This window comes from Podarcis liolepis (genome assembly GCF_965112155.1).
Source record: "Podarcis liolepis genome assembly, chromosome: 6".
Lineage (NCBI taxonomy): Eukaryota > Metazoa > Chordata > Lepidosauria > Squamata > Lacertidae > Podarcis > Podarcis liolepis.
Window position 1 is genome coordinate 4,560,218 of NC_139559.1, and position 17,474 is coordinate 4,577,691.

The window sequence follows — 17,474 nt, forward strand, 5'->3', positions numbered from 1 at the left end:
CATTAGGGGGGCAGGCTTTTGTTGGGGGAGGGGCAGAACCTCAGTTAATTGAGTATTTTTTATGTCTTTCAATACCTATTGAGGATTTGGGGGCCAGCTGCCCCCCTCTTGGCCACGCCCATGGTACCCCCCAAAAAAGTTTAAATGATTGATAATAATAATAATAATTTTATTATTTATACCCTGCCCATCTGGCTGGGTTTCCCCAGCCACTCTGGGGGGCTTATAGCACGTAAAACATTGGACATTAAAAATTTCCCAATATTTCACCAAAGGTCTGAGATAAGAGGAATGGTTTTTACCTGGTGTCTTAAAGATAACTAACAGGCACCCAACAAACTTGCCTGGGGAGAACACTCCACAAGTGAGGGGTCACCACAGAAAAGGCCCATTCTGCATTGTTTTATTTGGACTGCTTCCTTGTGTATTTTAAGGTGGGTGTTAATATTTCATTATTTTCGTAACTTAAAAAAAAATATTGCCGCACTAAATGAACTACTAAATGAACTAGCTTGTTCAGCATGTGACATGTGCATATAACTGTTAAGCAGTTTTCCTAACTCTGCATTGTCTGATGAGTTAGCTGCAGGCTGGCCTAATTAGAATTGGCACTTCTGAGTCCAGGCAGGGCTCAACTGCGACACCCATATAGTCTTTATAGAACTGTGCTCTATAAATTTGATCATCAGTCCCCTACCCAGGACACCGCAAAAGTGAACTAATCACATCTGGACAGCAGGTGGTGCTGTATTTTCAGGGAAAGCAAAGTTGTAGCATAGAAGAGCTACATACCATATTAGCAGGACATAAACAGAAGATTATCTCAGTAATTTCCATACTGTGTGTCTGGATACACTAGTATCATCTTAATGTGCCATGAGGGATAACTTTAAAATAAAATCTCCTATGAGCCTCAGGTGCCCGTTGCATCTCTGCACAAGATGCATGATTCACCACCCATTAGTCTTGCCTCCTAATCCAGGCTTCCTCAACCTCAGCCCTCCAGATGTTTTTGGCCTACAACTCCCATGATCCCTAGCTAGCAGGACCAGTGGTCAGGGATGACTGAAATATACTCTGAGTGTGGATTTCATGCTCTTTATTCAGCTCAAAGTAGTGGGGGGGAATGGAAGTTCTCCTGAAATGTCTGCTTTATATACAAAATAAAAAAATTCCTTCCAGTAGCACCTTAAAGACCAACTAAGTTAGTTCTTGGTATGAGCTTTCGTGTGCATGCACACTTCTTCAGATACACATGCACACGAAAGCTCATACCAAGAACTAACTTAGTTGGTCTTTAAGGTGCTACTGGAAGGAATTTTTTTATTTTGACTATGGCAGACCAACACGGCTACCTATCTACTGCTTTATATACATTATTTACAAAATGGGCCCCACATGATTGGCTAATTCCAGGATTCTCCTGTAGGCCAATCAGGTTGTGGATTCACTTTCACCTGGAGTTGGATTGGGTGGCTCCTGCGGACCAATGAAACTGCTGCATTCTGGATCCTATCGTTCTAGGACCGATCAGACTGCTGCATTCTGGATCCTATTGTTCTAGGACCAATCAGACTGCTGCAATTTGGATCCTATTCAACTCAACAGGAATTGTAGTCTCAAAACATCTGGAGGGCTGAGGTTGAGGAAGCTTGTCCTAATCAGTCTCTAGTGGGGGAAGTTAATTCTGTTGTATCTCTGAATTAGTTACAGCAAAGAAGTTAAGAAGAGGCTCGCAAACAGATTTAAAGGGCATGTGGAGGTTGGAGATGGGAGGAAACTCATGCTGTGCAAGGCAAAGTTGTTCTGCTTTCCCAAAGCACTCTTTTAAATACAACCCAGAATTTGTTGGCTTGCTTTTGTTGCGCTGTAGTGTTGAAAGAGTGCATCGCAGGGGGTTGGACTAGCTCAGGGGTCAGCAACCTTTTTCAGCCATGGGCCGGTCCACTGTCCCTCAGACCATGTGGTGGGCCGGACTATATTTTTTTTTTGGGGGGGGGGGAATGAACGAATTCTATGCCCCACAAATAATCCAGAGATACGTTTTAAATAATAGCACACATTCTACTCATGTAAAAACACGCTGCTTCCCGGACTGCCTGTGGGCTGGATTGAGAAGGCGATTGGGCCACACCTGGCCCATGGGCCTTAGGTTGCCTACCCCTGGACTAGATGAACAGCTCTGCAGTATGGTGCCAGGGTGGTGTAGTGGTTAGGAGCAGTAGACTCGTAATCTGGTGAACCGGGTTTGCGTCTCCGCTCCTCCACAAGCAGCTGCTGGGTGACCTTGGGCCAGTCACACTTCTTTGAAGTCTCTCAGCCCCACTCACCTCACAGAGTGTTTGTTGTGGGGGAGGAAGGGAAAGGAGAATGTGAGCCGCTTTGAGACTCCTTCGGGTAGTGATAAAGGGGGATATCAAATCCAAACTTTTCTTCTTCATCATCTTCTTCAGTTCTGTGTTTCTACTCCAGATGTGGTAACATTGGGGAAGCCTCATAGAACAAGCAACAGAGCAGAATAATGTGCCGACAGATCAACATAAATCCGTCACTAATGTGCTTATTACTGTGTCGGTGGCATATTGCGAAATATAAGTGCAGAAAGTGCCACCTGTCTTCAGGGACCGTACGTGGCATCTTAAAGTCCCCAGCTAAATGATGACTTGCCACTGCCTCTGTAATTTCAGGTTTCAGAGCAGCTGGAAGACACCGCTGCCTAGCAACAAGGGAAATCCTGGTGTGCTCCGGAGGGCTGAAAACAGCACCCTGGTTGCCTGTAAAACCCCTCAGGACCATGTGCTTTATGTGCTTTGCTGAGGAGAGTTTGCGCTCTCTCTTTCTCTCCCCCTACCCTGCCCCTCGATCTTGGCAAGTTTCCAAAACAACACCAGCCTGTTTATTTACTCCCAGAGCTTGCAGTATGAGCAGATTCCCAGAGGAGGGGTTGGAAAGCTTCTAGAGGCGGCGGCTGCCTGTTTGTGAAGAGAGGGCGGTCAGCAAGCAATAAAACTATTGTTGAGGGTTTTATAAAACAGGCCTCTGCCTGGGCTGCTCTCCAGCAAATTAGAATGGGGAGAAAGAGAGAGAGAAGTGTAGTGTTGTGGTTAGAGGAGTGGTTCTCAAAGGGTGTGATGCGCCACACTGGTGTGGCAAGAGAGGATGGCAAGCATAGCAGGAAGATTCAAAGACCATCAAAGGAAGCAGGAAGATTCAAAGACCATCAAAGAAACATCTAAACATTTCAGTGTAGTATAGCATGGTATCAAAATATCCTTCTGCAAATAAATAAAAAAATACCTTTGCAAAATGATACTGAGGACAATCCTAGTTGTGATCCAAAATTGCTGTTCAAAGACAGTACTGGAGAGAAGAACTGGAGAGAAGAAGAAGAAGAAGAAGAAGAAGAAGAAGAAGAAGAAGAAGAAGAAGAAATAGTGGCGGCTTGGGAAACCCAGCCAGGTGTGGGGGATATTACTATTACTGTTATTTTATTTACACCCTGCCCACCTGGCTGGGTTTCCCCAGCCACTCTGGACGGCTTTTGTTGTTGTTTAGTTCTTTCCGACTCTTCGTGACCCCCTGGACCAGAGCACACCAGGCCCTCCTGTCTTCCACTGCCTCCCGCAGTTTGGTCATACTCATGCTGGTAGCTTCAAGAACACTGTCCAACCATCTCATCCTCTGTCATCCCCTTCTCCTTGTGCCCTCCATCTTTCCCAGCATCAGAGTCTTTTCCAGGGAGTCTTCTCTTCTCATGAGGTGGCCAAAGTCTCGGAGCCTCAGTTTCACAATCTGTCCTTCCAGTGAGCACTCAGGGCTGATTTCCTTAAGAATGGAGAGGTTTGATCTTCTTGTAGTCCATGGGACTCTCAAGAGTCTCCTCCCGCACCAGAATTCAAAAACATCAATTCTTCGGCGATCAGCACATATAAAACATAGTAAAACACGAAACATTAAAAACTTCCAGGCACAGGGCTGCAGGGACGCGGACTTATAAAAAATATTGGGGGGGGCCCGGGAAAGCTCATGAATAATAAATAAGCTCATGAATATGCAAATAAAGTGGCTCCGGCCCCAAATAGGGCAAGCCACGCCCCCCAGCCAGCCGATTGGCTGGCTGGGAGGTGTGGCCAGTCGGGATTCCCCTGTTCTCGCGGGAGCTGAAACGAAGCAGCGAGGCAGGAGCCCCCGCCCCCGGGGATTCCCTAATCTCTCGGGGGACGGCCGGGGCTCTTAGACTAGGGCGCGCGGCTGGCTGGCTGGCTGGCGAGGGACGGCGGCGGCGCTCCGCTGGAAGGGCGCCCGAAATTATTGGGGGGGCTGAGCCCCCCAAATTTTTTTTTGAGGGGGCTCGAGCCCCCTCAAGCCCCATGGAGTCGGCGCCTATGCAGGGCTGCCTTCAGAGGTCTTCTGAAAGTTGTGTAGTTCTTCTACAGTTCTCCATTGTTGGTAACAAGGATTTTCAACTGACAAATATGGACCATTCTTTTGGTTACTGGTGAGATAATGGAATAGCGACAGTGGCAGGACCATGGTCCCTGGCACACATTTTAAAGGGGGTACAATCAGGCGCCCCCATGATAGGCACAGAGCCCTGGCAGTGGAGGCGCAGCAGCAGGTGGGTTAGTATAGTGAGCAGGTAGGTGAATGGAGGCAGCTGGTGAGGAGCCTATTGGAGGTGGACTCCATTCACCCGCTGTGCAGGCTCCCTGCACGGCCCCCACCCCAGATGCCCAGTCCACCGGGGGTGCAACATTTGCCCTGCGCCGAGCACCAGCAACCCATGGTATGCCCCTTCTGGTGAATGATGCTCAGTAGTAGTAGTGGGCCTTTGTGACAGTCAGCCCCAAGAGACGTGTGGAAGTTGTTGGGGTGCAGCAGATGTGCGGGGCATTTGCCCTCCTACTCCCAATATTGCTGAACTACAACTCCCATCATCCCTGGTCATTGGCCATGCTTGCTGTGGCTGATGGAAGTTGGGGGGTTCAGCAACATCAGTACGTTTCCTTCTATAAACATTTCTGCTGTTATGGTTTTGGATTTAGAAGCCAAATGTAGGATCTACAACAAAATGTTTCAGGATGGAGTGATTCTGTCTCGTCCGTCTGATACCCAGTTTTATGTGTGTGTTCCCTACCACCACAACAGATAGGGTTCCTCCAGGTGTCCCTTTTATTGTGCATTTGTTCTGATGGGATCAGGGCAGTTATACACAACCCTGCTTTCAACACTGTTTAGACTCAGAAAGTTTCGGCGCAGAGAAACTGCTGTGTTTCCAGTTGACGCATGCCCCGTAGCATCCCGCTGAAATCCTATAACTTTCTGTTCTTCAAATGTTCCAGGTTTTTGTCTTGCTATTTTTGTCTTGCTTTCATTGTGCTGTAGTGCAGGGGTGTCCCTCCAGAGAGCAAAAATGCAGCAACATTGGAGAAGCATAGCAGAACAACTAATGGAGCAGAATGATCTGTGGATGTTGTTGTTGTTTAGTCGTTTAGTCGTGTCTGACTCTTCGTGACCCCCTGGACCAGAGCACGCCAGGCACTCCTGTCTTCCACTGCCTCCCGCAGTTTGGTCAAACTCATGCTGGTAGCTTCGAGAACACTGTCCAACCATCTCGTCCTCCATCGTCCCCTTCTCTTTGTGCCCTCCATCTTTCCCAACATCAGGGTCTTTTCCAGGGAGTCTTCTCTTCTCATGAGGTGGCCAAAGTATTGGAGCCTCAGCTTCACGATCTGTCCTTCTAGTGAGCACTCAGGGCTGATTTCCTTCAGAATGGAGAGGTTTGATCTTCTTGCAGTCCATGGGATTCTCAAGTCTCCTCCAACACTAGAATTCAAAAGCATCAATTCTTAGGTGATCAGCCTTCTTTATAGTCCAGCTCTCACTTCCATACATCACTGGCCTAGTCTAAATCTATCTACCAGTAATACACTATTAAGGGGCAGATGGGGTTCATCAACCTGGCATGGCAGCCCATCAAGGAGAAGGAAGACTCTGATCCTAAATCTCTGCTGCCTTGCGGGACATCTTTGGGAGAAGAAAAGGCTAAGGAGTAAACCCTACATAAATCCAGAATGGAGTCCCTAAGGCGGTTGGAGGGTGCCTTGTGTGCCTCCTTCCAGCAACTCCTGCAGCCAGGCTGGTGCCAAACCTATTGCGCTGCTTTCCTTTGGACCACATCAGCGAGACCAAGAGGGGTGGTGGTCTTGTCATCTGGACAAGATTAAAGAAAGATAATACTTCGGGTTCTCTGTCTTGCAGCTAACTATAGTATTCACTCATTAAGATCCAACCTGAGAAACTATTCAGAATGTATAAAGGTGTTTCAAATGTTTGCTGGGAATGCCAAGAATGCGAAGGGATATTTTATAATGCTTGGCAGACATGTGAAAAGGCTAAAAAATATTGGATACATGTACATTCATTGATACAGCAAATTTTAAAAGTTAATATTCAATTGAAGCCAGAACTCTTTCTTTCAGGGTTAATGGATACACAACTGGAAAAGGATGATGGGAGATTACTCCAATTTATGATTGCAGCAGTGAGATTGCTCTACGCACAAAGATGGAAAGATACAGCCTAGAGGAATGGCTGGTAAAAGTATTGGACATGGCTTAATTGGCAGAATTAACTTGTTTAATTAGAGAAAAACCATTACTGACGTTTATTAATTTATTAATGAACTTGTAATTTATTATTAATTTATTAATGAACTTGTAATTTATTAATGAACTTGTAATATCTGGATTTGAAGATTGAAAAAAAATACTGGTTTACAGAGGCAATGAATTATATATATATTTTAAAATGTAACTGTAGGGACCCAGTAATTTTTGGCACTATATAACTATCAATGTTGATGCCATTGCTGGTGGGGATGATGATGAAACAGTTTAGGATTTCCTCCATCTGCCTGCAATGGCATCATCTCCCACCTCCTGCCACCCTCCAAAAAAATGCAAAGATGAATCATTTGAAAAGCCAAGTCATGACTGCAGAATCATGACATAATGCAAGCACACATATCTTAATTATGCAAACACTTGATTTGAATAATAATATATTCTGCTTTCCAGTCACAGAATTAGATTTTGATTCTCCCCCCCTTTTCATATTTGAGGGTTTAGCTGGCACACACAAGCTGCAGTTTATTCTGTTTCCCCGATGTTTCCTTAACTGCAGTTAATCTCTGCATTATATTTGAGCTTTCACACAACATAGAAGCCACATCTGGTAAAACGAACGGCATGTAGTGCATGCTTAGTGTTCATTTCCATGTTATGTGATTGCAGAAAAAAAGTCAATTTGCAGCATCCTTAGCCCAGTAAATTTCAGGAGTAAAGTGATGAAATTCGGGTCAGTATTCCAGCATATAGTTCTTTCCTGTTGTTTTCATAGAGGAACAGAAGAATGCAAGTGCCAAAAGAGTGGGAGGGTAGCAAAGTTGCCTGGTAATGTTCCTTGTTGTTCCACTGGTGTGAATGAAATTTAGCGCGAGATGCTGGTCCTATATCGGTCAAGAAGCCACCCTTTCATCATTCCACCAGGTGTTGCAGGAACATCAGAAAACAGGACATAAGCTCTAGCATTATGATCAGGAAAACTAACACAATGTTCTCCACCTCTGAATGCACCAACACAGTCCGGAAACTTTTCACTGGAATGCCAAAGAAGCTGTTTGCACTGACCGATGACCCCCTGCCCTTGCATCCACCCTCGATTTGTCATGGGAGGGAGTTTCTCCTGTTCGCTCCCAGTCTGAGGGATCTTCTTGACAGGACTGGGGCTCCCATGTCCTCCGAACACGAACGGGCTCTGGCCCCAAACACATCCCTGTTGGGATCGGAGCTCTCCCAGTCTGCACACTCTGCTTTCAGCTCCCGTAAGGTACTGTGCAGCTGCAACAACTTCTCCAGCAGCTCTTGGTCCTGGAGTTGCATTTCTAACTAGAAGAGGAAACAAGCGAGAAAGGGAGAACTATTTGAGCGACTCTGTAGCATGGTAGCTTTGACAAGTGTTTGGCGGGAGGTCTCCCAGTCACATCTTACCTGCAGCTCTTTGCATGTGTACTTGGGAGTAAGCCCTGTGGAACATTGCAGGGTTTCCTTCTGAGTAAACAGGCAAAGGATTGGGCCACACATGGTCAAAGCGAAACTACATTCTCAGTCCCCCACCTAAAATGTGAAGATCGTAAGAGTGGTCCACACTACAGAGTTACTGGGAAGCCTTATGTGGGAATGCTTAATGTTCTCTTGGGTCTCAGGAACAAACTTGGCGCAATGTTAAATGCATCTTTGCATTTAACTGGACTAATTTCAACAGGCAAGTCTTTGCATATTGACCGCCGGGGTGCAAAGATCCACCCAGCGCCCCCAAATTTAGTTTAGCCCCAGTGCCGTTGTGAATGACAAGCGCCACTGCTGACGCGGCACGTCTTTGCTAAATGAGTGCACAAAGTTGAAAGTCCTTTAGTGAAACAGTAGGTATACATTTTGGTAATACCTAGGTATATACCGTATGTATTTTGTTTTTCTAGCTTGATCAAAATTATTTATTATTTCATAACAGGTGGATAGTTAAGAGCTTAAAATAAAAAAATTCCTTCCAGTAGCACCTTAAAGACCAACTAAGTTAGTTCTTGGTATGAGCTTGGTATGGTGTTGTCCGGGTGTATGTGGCAGCAAAGTTGGCATCTGGGTTTGTTGCCACATACACCCGGACAACACCATTACTGGCCCCAACAACATCACACATACCATCTCGGGACTATTTAATTGCTCATCGTCTAATATTGTGTATGCCATCAAATGCCAACAGTGTCCTTCAGCTCTCTATATTGGACAAACAGGCCAAACCTTACGCCAAAGAATAAACGGACATAAATCAGACATCAAGAATCACAAAACAGAGAAACCAGTAGGAGAACACTTCAATCTCCCAGGACATTCTGTACAAGATCTCAAAGTAGCTGTTTTACTACAAAGGAGTTTCAGAAATAGACTGGAAAGAGAAGCTGCTGAATTGCAACTCATTACCAAACTTAAAACCATGGAGACACCTGGTCTCAACAGAGACATTGGATTCTTATCTCATTATACATGACTAGCTATTTTTCACCTTCTCACCCCTTGCCTTTTCCTGTAAGACCTATTGCAGTCGTTAAGAGTCGTCAACAGGCTCATCTCAGCTATCTGCCAATCACCCATTCCCACCACCCTTCTGAGTAATACCCCTCCCCACCTTCTCACTATATAGAAGGATCTGGCAACTTCTGTTTCAGTGTATCTGAAGAAGTGTGCATGCACACGAAAGCTCATACCAAGAACTAACTCAGTTGGTCTTTAAGGTGCTACTGGAAGGAATTTTTTTATTTTGACTATGGCAGACCAACACGGCTACCTATCTGTAACAGTTAAGAGCTTAGGCGGCTTCAGCGGCTGGCGCCCAGGAGCTCCACACCCCTTGCACCCCTGGGTAAAGACAGCCCTGGGTTTCAAAAATGCAAATAGCATCAGAGGGTGAAGTAAGTTTTTATCAGCATCACAGCAGGCACGGGAGGGAGGATTCAACCCTTCCCTGCTGCTGCTCTGAGGAAGTTTTTCCCTGTGATGCTCATTTTGCATTGGGAGGAAATTCCCCATGATCAGGGATGGCTTCTCTATATCAGGGACATCCCTGGAAAATAGGGACATTTGGAGGGTCTGCCAGTGTGTGGGGGCTCTGGAATTCTCTCCGTCCCCTGAGAGGCCAGCTTCTTCCTTCCTTCCTAGTTTCTCAGTGAGTTTTTTTTTTTGTTTTTGTTTTGGAGGTTCTTGGGGGATTAGTTTGCTACTGCCTGGGTATTATTTGTGAACTGTGAAATTGTTATAAGCAACTTTGGATGCTCATTGTGAGCAGAATAGCAAGGCGAAGATATGTTGAAACAAACAAGATTTCAGAGAAAACCAGAAAAGGTTCCATCCCAAATGGCCTCTTTTGTTGCCACACTGCCCCCTCCCAAACCCCATGACAATTTTGGCAGCAGCTGAAATGACAAATGTCTCCCTTATTCCAAGAAAGTGTGGACAATATTGCTCTCTCTAAAGGGGCACATACTGGATATAATTTGAGGGCTGTGTTAAGATTGATAATGTGCTTCCAAGGCCCTGGAAATGTGACGTAACCTTAAAGCAGGGTGTCATTGAGCATGCACAAAGTGACTTTCTCTCCCTGCTGAGTGATGTCAACATTGGCCAAATCCTCGGAGACATGGCTGCCTGTCATGCCCAAGTCCTGACACTTTCCGTTTCAGAAACAAATCAGCCCTGTGCCAATGAGCTTACAGCAGAAACCCGCTGATATTCACCTCCTCCCACCATCCAGCTCATCATCCCGTCTCGACCTTTGAGTCACCTTGATCAGCGTTAGTCTCTGGGTGTTCGGTCTGCTGTGCAAAGCTATGAATACTAAGGAGGAAGGAGTGAAACTTTACCCTTTCCACCTCGGCTGAGCAAGAAAGAGACACTCAGTCTGTCTGCTGCCTGGGAAACAAGCACTCTGGGTGCATTTGCCCTCATGGGTGTAAATCACATTTTTTTGCCAGCTTCCAGAATTTGTGATTTTTCTGGCTATTTCCTCTTCCCCCTTCCCAATTCCTCCTCTCTTTCTCTTTCCATTTGTAAGACGTTCATTTTTGTTTCACGCCTCTTTCTTCCAAGTTAAGAGCCAAAACCCCTAGCGAAGAGAAAATCTTCACCTGTTGTCTAAAAATAATGGTGGCTCCACCACTGAAAAGATCCATTATTCTATTGCACCCAAAAGCACATCAAAGTGCGAGTAGATAAATAGATACCGCTCTGGCGGGAAGGTAAATGGCGTTTCCGTGCGCTGCTCTGGTTCGCCAGAAGCGGCTTAGACATGCTGGCCACATAAACCGGAAGCTGTACGCCGGCTCCCTTGCCCAATAAAGCGAGATGAGCGCTGCAACCCCAGAGTCGGCCACGACTGGACCTAATGGTCAAGGGTCCCTTTACCTTTCAGGTCCCTCTAAAGGACACAGGTGGCGCTGTGGGTTAAACCACAGAGCCTAGGACTTGCCAATCAGAAGGTTGGAGGTTCGAATCCCTGCAACGGGGTGAGCGCCCGTTGCCCGGTCCCTGCTCCTGCCAGCCTAGCACTTTGAAAGCACGTCAAAGTGCAAGTAGATAAATAGGTACCACACCGGCAGGAAGGTAAACGGCGTTTCTGTGCGCTGCACTGGTTTGCTAGAAGTGGCTTAGTCATGCTGGCCACATGACCCAGAAGCTGTACGCTGGCTCCCTCGGCCAGTAAAGCGAGATGAGCGGCGCAACCCCAGAGTCAGCCACGACTGGACCTAATGGTCAGGGGTCCCTTTACCTACAGAAAGAAGCTCACTCTCCCCTTCTGCGGTTTTCAGAAAATGGCATTTAGAAGCAGGCATCTTCTGGCAGTAGAGGTAGGTACTAGCCATCATGGCCAGTAGCCATTCACAGCTTGGTCCTCAATGGGTTTTCAAATGCTCTTGTAAAAGCCACCCAAGTTGGTGGCACACTATGGTGTTTTGTTTAAAAATCAAGGGAATAATTGTATGCTGTTTGCCTATAACCCACAGAGCGGTAGCGGCAGCATTTGAGTGTGTGGCACTTCTGGGAAGCAGGAAAGCTGGTTGCAGCAGTGACAAGCGCAGTGTCCACTGTTTGAAGATTGCCAGGCTTTTGGGGTGCGGGTGGGGAGCTCCAACTGCTCATCTTGGAAAACGGAAGAAAGGACCTGCGTTGCCAAGAACAAGTTCTAGCAGATCTCCCTGGGATGAATAAGCTGGCGTGTGAAGAACGCTGTCACTGCTCAGTTAAAATTCAGGACTAGCCAGCTGGCCTTCATCCAGCTGCCCTAGAGGACAGGGCCTTCTTCGTGGCTGCTCCCAGCATTGGGAACTCCCTTCCTAGAGAAGCTTGAGCAAGCGCACTCTGATTCCCAGCAGAGTTGGAACATAGCCATTGTGACTGGCATGTCACAAGAAGGTTTCGTTCCAAAATAAATTCCGTGCCAAAGCAGTCCGAGTCTCTCTCTTGCCTGCAGTCCCCACTTAGCTTACTGAGAGGCCTTGGGTCAATTGCCATCTCAAGGACTAACCTGCCGCGCAGGGTTGTCGTGTGGCTCAAATGAGATCTTTATGTTGCATAAAGCACCTCGCAGAAAAGGTTGGAATGCAAATGCAATGAATCACTTGGGAGGGTACCTGTGGCTCTGCAAACAGCATAGAATAGGAGGGTCAAGCTTCTGTGCCAGCTGGAGAAGCTCAAGAGCTGAAATAGAAGGTTTGCTCTGTGGATACCTGGCAGCTCCCTCACCCCACTTTTCAACATTTGATGACTGGCACAAATCTTGCAAGTGAAGCCTTTTGCATTCCAGCAGCTCTGAAAAGCTTCACCTGCTGAACTCCTGCCTGCCGGGCTGCCCTTGTGAGCACCCAAGGAGCCTTACCTCTCTCTGCCTGGGGAGGACCTGCACAAAGGGAGGTGGGCTTTGCCTTACCAGTTCTCTCCTCAGCCACGCCAGCGCCTGCTCGATACGCAGCTTTCTCTCTTCTTCCAGCTGCATGCTGGAAACGTGGAGCGTTCAGGCAGCGCCAGGCCCTGCCCGCTGAGGGGGCAGCATGGGGCTTCCAAATGCACAGGCCAGGAGCTCCAATCTCTCTCCCTCTCCCACTGCTTGCCGCCTCCTCTTCCAGCCGAACTGAAGGTCCCCCCCCCCGCAAGCCTCTACGCAGTTGCAGTGGCACCGTGCAGCCAGCAGAACAGAAGCAACTGGTGATTTGGCTTGGAACATGTGTGCCTGGGTGGGAGTGTGGGTGTTTCTCTCCCCCCCCCCATTCCATCTTTCTGCAGCACACTCTGAGCAGGGCTGGTCGGGAGCTGCTCTATGCCATGCCAAGCACCACCTGATATGTGTGTGTGTTAGAGAGAGAGGACAGACGGACAGACAGACAGACAGGAGGGGGAGTCATCAAATAAAAAAAAGGTTCTTTTCTTGGATCAGAGGAGGTGGAATCAAGAGTCGCTGAGCCAGCCAGAGACTGGCTTTTTTCCCTGCTCTGCCAGGGGAACCCAAGGCTCTGGTGGCTGCCAGGGGCAAACAGATCATGCCCAATTCTGTGGCAGCCTGTAAACCACAGGTTTCCTGAGAGAACGTTAGCCGAGAATACAGTGGTACCTCGGGTTACATACGCTTCAGGTTACAGACTCCGCTAACCCAGAAATAGCACCTTGGGTTAAGAACTTTGCTTCAGGATGAGAACAGAAATCGCACGGCGGCAGCGGGAAGCCCCATTAACTAAAGTGGTGCTTCAGGTTAAGAACAGTTTCTGGTTAAGAACAGACCTCCAGAACGAATAAAGTTCTTAACCCGAGGTACCACTGTAGGTGGTTTAAGAATGGCTTGTCTGTTGATCAGGCCAATGGCACATCTAACCATCTTGCTACCTATAGACCTTGCTGGAACTGATCAAAGTGTGGCTGCCCCCTGGTAAGGCAGCATACAGTCCCCATGGTATAACATCTAGGGTCTCCAGTTAAATAGTGGGTGAAAGGGGGTGTGCCAGAGAGGCTCTGCTAATCAGTGGAGATGTAGGAATCTGCTATTGATTGATTATACTAAATCAAACCACTGGTCTATCTAGCCCAGTAATGTCTACACTGACTGGCAGCTGCTTTCCAGGGTGTCAGATCCTGGGCATTCCCAGTGCTATCTGCAGATGCCATTGGGGATTGAACTTGGAACATTCTGCCTGCCAACTTGCTCCCCACTGAACCAATGCCCTTCCCCAACATGGGACAAAATGGAGAATTAAGCCTGCCCTTTCCCAAGGCAGCTGCTGCAACTGTATTTTCGCAGCAGCAAGGAGAAAATGGCCTTGCACATCTCTGCAGGCTCCGGTGACCTGTCGCCAGCCTTGGAGATGCGTTTCCAAGGAAACCTCAGTCACGATGCGACGCCTTTTCATTTGTCTGTATGTGACACAGTTCCAGCTTTTTCAGGCTCCGGCTTTGTCACGAGGAACAGCAAGGACAGAATGTTTCTGAATGAGTGAATCTGGGGAAAGGAGGAACTAGCAGTGGCAAGGGATTCCCTTCCTTGGCACAAGACATCTTGGGCTGGGAGGGGAATCGCTCTCTTCCAGGGGAGGGTGCGAGCAATGGGACAAATCTCTCTGAGGCTTTCGCAGGATGCACAACTTCAAAACTTTTTGAGACACCAAATCCTATCTTTTCACTTTATTTTGAGGCATTTGGGCAACATTTCCCCCCCATTTCACTTTTAATTTGTATAACACTTTTCTATATTACAACACACAAGGAGGCTTACAAGATGAAGAAACCACGTAATAATCTGATCCAATACAAAAGTCGCAATAATTTTAAAATAAACAACTTACATCAAATAAAGCAATATTCAACAATCCATTAGTGTATAATAGTAAACAGTAAAATTAAACATCAGCAAATAATAATTAAACAGTTTACACTTATCAACTACAATAAAGAATCACCAAGCTATTATCTCTCTTCTCTAATGCCAGTGTACTGGAAGAAGCATAGATCACCAGTGTTGAAGCAATGATTCTTCAACATCAACTTCGTTGGACTGGTCATGTTGTGCGGATGCCTGATTACAGTCTTCCAAAGCAACTACTCTATGCCGAACTTAAAAATGGAAAGCATAATGCTGGTGGTCAACAAAAGAGGTTTAAAGACTGTCTCAAGGCAAATCTAAAAAAATGTAGTGTAAACACCAACAATTGGGAAACACTTGCCTGTGAGCGCTCCAATTGGAGAACAGCCTTTACAAAAGGTGTCATGGGCTTTGAAGACACTCGAACTCAGGACGCAAGGGAGAAACGTGCCAAGAGGAAGGCACGCTTGGCAAACCCTCACCGTGATCAACCAGAATTAGACTCCACAGTCACTTACAGACTCATTGCTAAAATTGTGTTTATGGAAGACAATCCAGCCCTACTTGGGGTCATCTGTCTGGCTGCTGTGAGAAACAGGATCGTGTGTTTCTTGGGTTCATGTTCTGATCGAACAGGTCCCTCCTTGTGTTCACATGATCAGCAATTAGGTAAAGATGTAAAGATGAAGGGACCCCAGACCGTTAGGTCCAGTCACCGCCGACTCTGGAGTTGCGGCGCTCATCTCACTTTACTGGCCGAGGGAGCCGGCGTACAGCTTCCGGGTCATGTGGCCAGCATGACTAAGCCGCTTCTGGCGAACCAGAGCAGTGCACAGGAACGCCATTTACCTTCCCGCCGGAGCGGTACCTATTTATCTACTTGCACTTAGTAGTAGTAGAAGAAGAAGAAGAAGAAGAGGAGGAGGAGGAGGAGGAGTTTGGATTTGATATCCTGCTTTATCACTACCCAAAAGAGTCTCAAGGCGGCTAACATTCTCCTTTCCCTTTCTCCCCCACAACACTGTGTGAGGTGAGTGGGGCTGAGAGACTTCAGAGAAGTGTGACTGGCCCAAGGTCACCCAGCAGCTGCATGTGGAGGAGCGGAGACGCGAACCCGGTTCCCCAGATTACGAGTCTGCCGCTCTTAACCACTACACCACACTGGCTCTCAATCCCTAGCTAGGGATCATGGGACTTGTAGGCCAAAAACATCTGGAGGGCCAAGGTTGAAGAAGCCTGCTCTAACCCCTCTCGCCATCAGGCATGCCTGCCCCAGCAGCTGAGAGCGGCGGGCGTCTCATGACCTCTGCACCTGCAACCAGTCTTCATCTCCTAGTTCAACGCCAGCTGCAAGGCAGAGACAATTGCTGCAATTCCTTTAACTGTTTTTTAATTTGAAACCAGAAGCTTTTTTTTGCTGGGGATGATAGGTGATGAATTCAGAAAAGCAGACCATAGACTATTTATGTACACTACGACTGCCTCCAGAATCTTAGTAGCTCAAAAATGGAAAACTCAGGAAATACCAACACGCATGGAGTGGCAGACAAAAATGGTCCAATATGTAGAATTAGCAAAACTGACCCACAGGATCCGTAACCAAGAGGAAACAAAGTTCAAAAAGGAATGGAGTAAATTTGTTGAGTATATAGGTAATAACTGTAGAAGTTTAAAGACTGTAGCAGGATTAAAATAAATCTTGTGATGTGTGTAGAATGCAAATAAGAGCCTGTGAAAGAGAAAATTTAATACGAAAACCGGATGAAGGGAGGGAGGGAAGTCAGTGCGCGATTGAGCGTGTAGTAAATAAATAGACACATGATTGTGGAACTTTAGAGTATTTATTTTGTTTGAATATGTTACAGAAAACTCAATAAAAAGCATATAAAAAAACTGTTTTTTAATTTGTTGTTGCTGGAGGGGAGATGTGCCTGGGAAGAGAGGAGCTGGAGGAAAAGCAAGCTCCCCCCCCTTCTGCCAATCACAGAGGTTCTTGGTAAGGGGAGTTATGTTGTGGGAGGTGGGGCAGGCCAGGTAAGGGGCACACGGCAGTTGGTGACTGTGCCATAGGCCAGTCTCTCCTCTAATCTGGGTAATTGCGGTTGTGCTGTCAGGCAGCCCTTGGGTCTATGGCTGCAGTTGCTGAACGCCAGGTCAGCTCAGAGGAAGACCTCCACCATCCATAATGGTGGATGAGGAGACTGCTCTTGTCTGGATCACTGGGGCCTGGGTGGGTGAGCATGGCAGAGATGGTCTCACCCACCTGTGTGCACCTGGGTACTTGGCGCAGCAACAGGGCAGACTTGAGGGTCAGGGAGGCGAGAGTTGCTCTGGTCTATAAATATAATAATAATAATAATAATAATAATAATAATAATAATAATAATAATAATAATAATAATACTATAGTGGTACCTCGGGTTAAGAACTTAATTCATTCTGGAGGTTCGTTCTTAACCTGAAACCTGAGCCAGTGTTGTGTAGTGGTTCAGAGCGATAGACTCGTAATCTGGTGAACCGGGTTCGCGTCTCCGCTCCTCCACATGCAGCTGCTGGGTGACCTTGGGCCAGTCACACTTCTCTGAAGTCCCTCAGCCCCACTCACCTCACAGAGTGTTGTGGGGGAGAAAGGGAAAGGAGAAAGTTAGCCACTTTGAGACTCCTTCGGGTAGTGATAAAGCGGGATATCAAATCCAAACTCTTCTTCTTAACCTGAGGTACCACTTTAGCTGCACCACCGCTGCGCGATTTCTGTTCTCATCCTGAAGAAAAATCTTAACGCGAGGTACAATTTCTGGATTAATGGAGCCTGTAACCTGAATTGCTGTAACCTGAAGCATCTGTAACCCAAGGTATGATGATGATGATGATGATAATGATGATGATGATGATAATAATAATAATAATAATATGAATGCCTTAGGACCACAGTACCTCATGGGCTCCCTCTCTGCATCTGAACCGACCCAGACCAGGGGCGAAGGAAGGCGTCGTGACACCCGGGGCAGGCGTCGCTATGT

General features: G+C 47.0%; 1 protein-coding gene and 1 long non-coding RNA gene across 2 annotated transcripts in view; one reads left to right on the plus strand and one right to left on the minus strand.

Annotated features, from left to right (window-relative positions):
* Window positions 1–17,474, plus strand: part of LOC310708921 — a 51,017-nt gene that overhangs the window by 11,453 nt on the left and 22,090 nt on the right. The gene's annotated exons all lie outside the window — the stretch shown is intronic.
* On the minus strand, window positions 6,453–12,870 carry LOC310708897 (uncharacterized protein C20orf202). Its single transcript, XM_083507821.1, has 2 exons — window positions 12,538–12,870; window positions 6,453–7,949 (listed from the first exon to the last, which is right to left on the minus strand). Exons 1-2 carry the CDS (start codon window positions 12,601–12,603, stop codon window positions 7,728–7,730), a joined length of 288 nt encoding a protein of 95 aa, XP_083363947.1. The 5' UTR covers window positions 12,604–12,870; the 3' UTR covers window positions 6,453–7,727.